The sequence below is a fragment of the Leptosomus discolor genome, chromosome 8 (assembly GCF_034619465.1).
Source record: "Leptosomus discolor isolate bLepDis1 chromosome 8, bLepDis1.hap2, whole genome shotgun sequence".
NCBI lineage: Eukaryota > Metazoa > Chordata > Aves > Leptosomiformes > Leptosomidae > Leptosomus > Leptosomus discolor.
In genome coordinates this window covers 29,389,567-29,397,880 of record NC_141398.1, presented here as the reverse complement: position 1 = coordinate 29,397,880, position 8,314 = coordinate 29,389,567, and the positions used below count along the sequence as shown (strand labels likewise).

Below are 8,314 nucleotides of genomic sequence, written 5' to 3'. Positions count from 1 at the left end.
GCTGCTACAAAGAATGCATGGCAGATGCATGCTCTGTGTGCAGAGGCCTAAATGTCATTTGACAGTGACTCAGAAGACCGTTTCTTATTCGGGCCACGTTGTTTTAATATCAAAGTGCAAAGCCAGCTGTTAGGTAAGCTGATCAAAGCAAGAAATTGTGTAGCTAAGCGAGAAAGCCACCCTTTGCCATGAGCACAAAAAGGGTTAACAGCTCTCCAGCACAAAAATAATCCTGCTTAAGTTCAAGGTAAAAATAATGGATGTTAAGAGCCAGACAGTCATTTTGTCCCACTACATTCTGTCTCGTAGACAGAGAGCGCTCCTGCAGGTTTTCAGGTAGGCGCTCTGCCTCACTGACTGCCGGTGCTGGAGAGGTCCAAGGAAGCCTACACTGATGCTGGAGGGGATGCAGCCCTCCAGACCCAAACAGCAATACTGACTGGTGTGACAGAGCAGGGAACAGATAGGATTCCTTTTTGTCTCTACATAGGGTAACAAAAATAGAGAACTCCCTTTGACTTTAGGAAACTACATACTTTACAAATGGGAGCTATGTTCTATAGAGAAGGGCAATACATGCACATACTGCTATATCATACTTGTATTAATTTTTTTCCTTTTCTGGTATCTGTCGTAGCTTTAATATTGCTTTGTAAATATGTGGAAAAGCCTAGAGCTGTCCAGAAGGCTTTCCAGCTAAGTCACTGTGCAACTGTACATCCTTTTGCATTGTTCAGGATCTGGCTTCATAGCTCAAAGGCACAAGTGTAGAGCACTCATTTAAAATAACAGGATTGGCCATAACAAGGTTGAGTATGGGCAGCATATTCCCTAGTAAATAAAAAAAAAGTGGTAGCTGGTACAAAAAGTGTTAAAATAAACCTGCAATGCACTTTACTGTTTCGTAAGCATCAACAGAATAATCTGCAATTAAATACCACTTGTGTTACCAACCACTTGTAGGCAGGATGTCACTGTTTATATGGGCAAGGATAATTCTTTACCCATCATTGAAGAGAATCCCTCAGGAATCAATGAAGATGCTATACTCCAGCTGTAGTACTCATGATACTTATAATACATTCGAATTAGGAGATTAGCATTCAGATTTTGAGATAAGGCACAAAAAAGAATGGAGAAAAAAAAAATCTCTATAGTCTTGTGTCTGAACATCATTTGAAATACCACTCAGGAGAGCAGTTTATGGGTTCTTCCTTCCAAAGAGTCTTCAGACGCTGGGCCCAGGCAGTCAGCATCTCCTTCCTCTTCTCCTCAGAGACATACTCCGGAGCAAAACAGATGTGAGGTGAAAGGACTTTGACACCACAGAAGTGCATGATTCCATGCTGCACTCAAAGCAAAGAAAGAAATGCCTCAGGAAATAGTCTTTCACTTTCAGTTCAAGAATGTGGAAGATTCAAATCTGACACTGGTTCTCTGACCCAATATAAGGCAGGGCTGCTAAACCCATGCATTTATGAGGAGAAGGGAAATAAATTGCAAAAGTTTATTAACTGTCCTAGCAGTCACTATTGAAGGCTAGGTGTTAAGCAGAATGACATACAATACACTGAAAAATAAGGTCAACTTCATTTATTCTGTTCTGTGGAACACATTTTTAAGTGCTATTAAACCCACAGAACTGTTCTCTCTGCTATTAAATTGCAAAGATCAGAGACAGCCTGAAGTTCATTGTACTGTTTGAATCTCCACATGTTGTTCGTAAACTGCAATGTATTTCCCATCTACTTCAAGGTATCTTTTTTAACCTATTGCCTCTGGCTTAGCCAAATGATCCTGAATGAAGGCTCATGCCTTTCAAATCAGCTGAACTTGCTATTTTCTCTCTGTGTATTTCTGAACTCACGGTTTATTTCATGTTCTTTGTCATGTTGACTTGCAAGCTCTGCAGCTAGATAGCCTTGCAAGGGCATGGAGCTAGTAATTGCAATGGGTAGGAGACTGAAGCACATCCGTTGTATTACATCAAGAAGTAGCTGACACAATTTGCCTTACCACCTAAATCTCTCAAAGCACACTTGGAACTTCTGAAAAAAGGGCAGTAGTAAGAAAACTTTCATATGCTGATTGTTAATGCCAGGATAATGTGTGACTTCCCCCTGCCCCACATCCTACATGAATCAGGTAGCCATGGGGAAATGGAATCCTACATGCTAGGGCTAAAGGAAATCTTATAACACCAGAGAAACTTCTGGAAACTTCAGAGAAAGGCTGACAGTATAAGCTTTCTCCAGATTCCAATCTGGAGGAAGGGGCACAAAACAACTTTAAAACTTGGTGGAGTTTTAAAGTAGTCTCAGGATTTTAGGGCTCAATTTATAACCTGCAGATGCTTGGAACTGACAACTTAATTCTTTCTTATTGTTTATTTTGTATGAAATATAATATAATAATGCAACTGTTAAAATAATTGGAATAATAAAAATTACGGCAAACAATAACCAAATATTCATATTAATATTATATACCTGCATGGGCCACAGGAGATAGCGAATATCACCACTGATCCCTCCTTTTGCATACATCTCTTTGCTTCCTCCAGTGGTGAAAGAAAACAGGGCTAATTTGTTCTAGATTTAAGAAACCAGCGCTTGAGTTAGGCATGTTTAAAGAGTGGCTGAATAGTTCAAGAGGTATTCAGGAGAACCTGGACAGCATAAATTTCTAGAAAAGGTAGTGCGTTCTTCTTTCCCAGACCTTATGTGTAGTGGCAGCTCTGAGGAAGACTGATGACATATAACTAGGCAGTGGACTGTGTGTCAGGGCTTTGGGCAGAGACAGGTGAAAAAGAAAAGGAATTACACGTCTGACACCCTTGTACGAAGCAGGGCTGACCCTTAGTCTCCCCTGTGCGATGTTTGGAAAACTGTGTCTGGAAAGCACTCTGTTACTCAGAATATCTTTATGCAGGTCCTTCTTGAATGCAGAATTGAATGCTCCAGTCCCCTTTCGAACTTGGGCTTGCTTGTTACTTGCCAAGGAATAATGTGAGAACAAATTATTCCTCAGGTGTTCTAAACCCTTGTGTTTCTTCTGCTTCTTAACTATGGTACTAGCCACGGGCTTGTGCTCAGTTTCTGTACTCTCAGTTTTAGCTTCCGTAATTGAAATAACATTTTTCTGTTGCAGTATCCAAACTGCCTTGAGCCTGCACTCTGCATGCAGCTATGACCATTGGGGATTACTCCTATTCATCTCAGCGAGGCAGTCATTTCTGAAATTTAAGCAAACTGAGATGTTTGGAATCATTAAGATCAGAAATTAAAGAGATTAATATGCAGTGAATATAAATGTGAATTAATATTGATTGTTTCTGGATGCTGCAGTTGCTACCAAATAAGATCCGTCAGACAGTGGTCCAAAATTTTCCAGGGATATTCCCAGTCCCATGGAGAATTAAAAATTTATGAATTGTCATCTAGAGATACTGATCTTGCTGCATTTATAAACTACTGAGGAAAAAATGGTTGAAAGGAGATAGCTGGGACAGAGGCTCGTGCACTGGGTATTTCAGATTTCTGATTAAATTTTATAGTTTAATTCCAACCTTTGACATCTCATCCCAGAACAGGATCTTGTCACCTATTCTAGTATGTCAGTCATTACAGAGTCCATGGAGTCCTGTGGTGGCGGCAAGAATGACAGACTATAGTTGCGGGAAATGGATTGACGTAAACTGTTTGCAAGCTGTATGCCACCCCAGAGCACTCTGATGCACCTACCACATTATAAAGCTCATTTTGTAGGCTAACTAAAAATGTCTAGGAGATGACTTAAATTTTTAGGAACCACTGCATTCTCCTTATTGTACTACCTTTCAGACAGTTTTAGCATGCCAGACAGTTACTCAGCTTGTTACCAAAGCATTATTTCAGGAGAGCTTGTGAGAGCTTTAAATAAATATAACGGAAAAGAAAGACCAATACCCGCAAGACTATTCCACAAATTTTGATCTTAATAAAATAATCTCAAAAACATACCTTGAGCAAACCGGAATCATAACAGTTTGGAAATTCGTGAGCAAATCCTTGGACCAAGACTCTGTCCATCCAGCCCTTCATGATTGCTGGCATGCTGAACCAGTACAGGGGAAACTAGGCCAAAAGCAAACTACTTCATTAGCACAGAGAATATAGGCCATGCTCAGGCCTGGTCTACAGGCCAAATCCTATTCTCTTTATCTGGTCAGGTATTGCACATGCCGCCTTCCACCTCTCTGTCAGGAGAGGCAGTAACTATGCTTGGCAAAAATAACTGAAGTGCTTTCTATTTGTAGCAGTCTCAGGTATGTACCTGAGCATCTATAGCACACTAACACCATGATGAATGTCAGGGCTTCCACACCAATTAAAGCTGAAATATGAAGCAGGAAGGTGCCATTTAATTCGAACTTAAGACTGTACAGCATTGCATCTCCTATTGCTGAAATGCAAAAGGAACATATGACCTAAGGGAGAACATGGCTAAAACGCACACAGAGAGCCTTATTACCAGGACTGACATCTGGTGATCTGTTCTGACCTGACAGTCTGCTGATAAATGCCATGGGATCTTAAGAAAGACTTACTTTCACATCCTGCTGACATGATGACCCTGAATCACTTTCTTGAGAAGAAAACTTCTTTACAGTAGGACCCTCTGCTTCTAGATCCTCCAGTTAGCCCATGAGACTAACAGCCTAAAGCTATCATGTCTTACTTGCACTATCCTGAATACTTTATGGATTCCTATTCTAGGATGCATCGCTATCTCTAAACCTTCATACACGCTGCAGTACAGAAGTTGGCGTAAAAGCTTATCCACATGTAGCTTAATTCAAGATGGAAACAACGGGGAAAATGGGCAATTACCATTATCTTTGGAATTGGTGAGTTTAACTAGCAGTTAATTTTAAATTACTTTATGGTGTCTTTGAAAGGCTTTTCTTCCCTCCTCTCCCTCCTCCCCTTCCTTTCTTCACCAGAACATACTCCGCTTCAGAGCATTCTACAGACAGAAAGTAGAAAGCAACTACTTCCTTCAGGGGATGTGTTACTATACTTACCTCAGAAGCAATAGTGTAAAAATGATGAAGACTTACAGTGAAATGCTTAACTGAGATACAGTCACATCCTAAATTTCATCTAGAATTAGACAGTGGAAGATATATAGAGTGTGCCTAAGGCCAACAGTCATGCAGACACACAAAGAAATGTAGGGCTAGTATCAATTGCCTTATAGAGTACTCCTGGGACTTGTGGACACCGAGGACAGAGCAGAGATGGGGTGTAATGATCCATTAGAAAGTCCAGATAGTGCTCTACAACTCAGCAATAAGTGATGACATTCTGGTCAGGGAAGTTTGTCCGAGCCCACTGGCTGCTCCCAGCTGCCTGCCCAGAAAATAAGCCTTGCCCTGCTTTCTGCCAGCCTGCCTGGTAACTGTGGTCATGTACATCTTTGTCCATCCAGACAGGAAGTCTGGCCAAGTGCTGGTGAATTACTGGATCTGCTGTTGTAATGACTCCAATAATTGTACTCTTATCTGTATTTGTTACTGTACCCTTACTTAGAGCTAAAGTGTTTACTCCTAAAGAGCTGTTGGCCTGGTGTCTGTTAACATATCCCAAACCCATAACTCAGCGGGGCTGCCTTAACCCATACACGCATCTCTGTGTGTAGATCTGCGTTTGTTTTGCGTGAGTTCCAAGACAAAAGGACTGTATCAGGCTGCCTGGTAACACAGCATGGTTCTCATATTGAGAATTATACTATTATTTTGTACTCAATACTTTCTGGTCTGAGTTGCTCAATGCAATTGTTTTGGAGTGTGCAGGCAGTGTGAGGACTAGTTTTCAAAAAAACTATACAATCAGATTACTTTTGAGTGTTAATTTTTAAGTGAAGCACTGCTGTGAATTTTATTCAGGTATTTTAAGGTTCTCATTTCAGATGCCTTCCTATTCTCTAAAAACACCAGTGCAGAGCCATTATTTGTGTGAAAAACTCATGCTGTGCTAGCACAAATAATGTTCACTCGACCTGGTATTTTTGATATTTTCTAAAATTCACATTGTATCAGAAAAACCTGACACCTTGAAATTGCTATGCTGGATACAGACTGTTTTACGTTGATGGCAGAACTACCACCTCTCTTTACTCTGGCTAGATTCAATGTTCCTAATGAAATCTATAGTCTTCTCACTCTTGCTCTGCTTTTGTTCAACCCAATATATTACAATCGAAGTCTTTGTAGTAGAACTAAAAATAATTACCTGAAAAATCAGTAAGTCTGCTTCCTGCACCTTCTTTTGCTCTTCAATCAGATCGTTGGACAAATCTCCTCTCTTGTAAGCTTCCCATGTCTCCACACCATAATTGAACTCTTCTGAGTTGTGCAAGCAACCTGTGGGTAGAAGTGAACAGTCATTCCTTGCCCTGTTTCCAGCATTGTAGCCAAATAAGAATTAAATACACGTTGCAATCTACAGTTCTAAATTGAGTTACTCCTTTCCATTTTTCCCCACTTCCTTTTTATAAATTTTTATTTGATTTTAAACTGGAGCGGAATGTAGTCTCTCAGAGTACTAAAACTTTTGCCTTTCTGTAGCAACATAGGAAGTGCAGTAAGGGGACCTAAGCTTGGCTCTAGACTCTAGTGATGCAGGTGGATGATTTAAGAGGATTTAAGAGAATTTTGCTAATTGCTCTGCCTCTGCATTAGGGGATTACTGAAACCACCACACAGCCCCAAGCACTATGTAGCTCCTTTTCAGCCTCTATAAGTGGGAAACTCAGCAAGGGCTGCACAACCAGTAGTGGCCATCTCTGCTGACTCAACTACAGTTGGTTGAGCTGATTCAGGTATGTCTGAATCAGACATACACATTCATTCTGCTGATTCAACTAGTAGATCATTAATCTCTAGCAGAAGAGACAGGCAGTAGCCTCATGAATTAAACTCTAACATGTCATAGAACGATATCCGGGCTTTTCTCATCCATAAGAAAAGGACTTCAGAGACTGACTGTGGACATATGCTAAAGCATTTTTCCCTCTCAGTAATGTCACTATGAGCCAAGGTTCATATTCAGGAGTCGACTCTAGAAATGCTTATGTCTGGCCATTAGTAAGTTCCTCCTTGTTTTGGCCAGTGCTTGCACTGGACCTGTGCTATTTCTTTTTGGTTTTTGTTTTAAAGAAAGTTTCAGCTGTCACAGATTATGTCAAGGCTTTGTGTTTCCTAACCTGGAAAAATATGGGGGCTTGATGCTAGTAAGAGCGCAGTGAAAATCCCACATAAGCCTAACAAGAGCATCACTGTTTTTCTCAACTCTTAACTGCATCATGTAGTCATTTTTAGTAATCATAAAATATCAAGGTAGTCAGGAGGTGCCAAGACAGCTCAAAAGCCCAAGCACTTGAGTGCCTGGAGCTAACTTGCAGAAAGCATCTGTAATCTTGTTCATTAAGAGGTTGTTCTTAGAACATGTTTTCAGTCAATTGTAAATACTGTAAAAATAATAACTTTCCCTCATTCACTTTAGTCTAAAGGCAAAAGACTGTTTTTTCAGATCTGCACTATACAGATATTTCATTTTTCTGATTGAGGGGCCATTACTAGTGATTCAATTTATTTTACTAAAGATGATACTTGTTGGGTTCCTATACTGACATTTCTTAGTCAATGCTAATAGAAAATAAAAAGCTAGGTCTTGTTAGTTGAGGGATATTGGTACGAAATAATAGTAACTATTTTTTGGAGTGCACCTAACAGAGTGGTTCTGGATTGTTAATGCAGCGGGATAGACAAGGTAAAAGTTTGTCTCATTATTGTTGAAAAAAAGTGTATTTTGGCTAGTCTCACCAACAATGTCATTTCTTGTTGCTCTTGGCTCGAACTGCATTGCATATAAATCGGACACCGTGACACTGCAGCCCTGCTTGCTCAATTCTTCCACAGCAACCCTCTTCAAAGATCCATTCAGGGACTTGGGCTCTTGATGTGCATAGACTACCAGGACTTTTCTCCCTGGAGGCAGAAAGAAAACCAGAAGATACCTTTGAGGATAGGAGGCAGATATGGAAGAGTTTGTGGAGCCAGTCCTGCATTTTTCTGTAGTGTGTTTTCCAAGCGGCACAAAACTAGTGAAAGCAGAATGACAGTGGCAGCAATGAGTGACTCATGAGGAACTAATCAGTAAATGTCCCCCACCCAGCAACTCTGTGCTACACTGGGCTTTCCTAGGTGGAACTCAGTGTGCAGTGGGTGCATTTCCATGGCAGGTCTACAGTGCCCTACATCAGCACAACC

At 40.6% G+C, this 8,314-nt stretch overlaps 1 protein-coding gene across 1 annotated transcript; it reads right to left on the bottom strand.

Annotated features, from left to right (window-relative positions):
- Positions 1 to 1,159: 1,159 nt before the first annotated feature.
- Positions 1,160 to 8,011, bottom strand: NQO2 (N-ribosyldihydronicotinamide:quinone dehydrogenase 2). The gene is given in 6 exon segments (XM_009954711.2): positions 1,160 to 1,346; positions 2,490 to 2,591; positions 4,002 to 4,115; positions 6,276 to 6,406; positions 7,868 to 7,987; positions 7,990 to 8,011. Coding segments are annotated over 6 exon segments (663 nt in total). The 3' UTR covers positions 1,160 to 1,172.
- Positions 8,012 to 8,314: the final 303 nt, after the last annotated feature.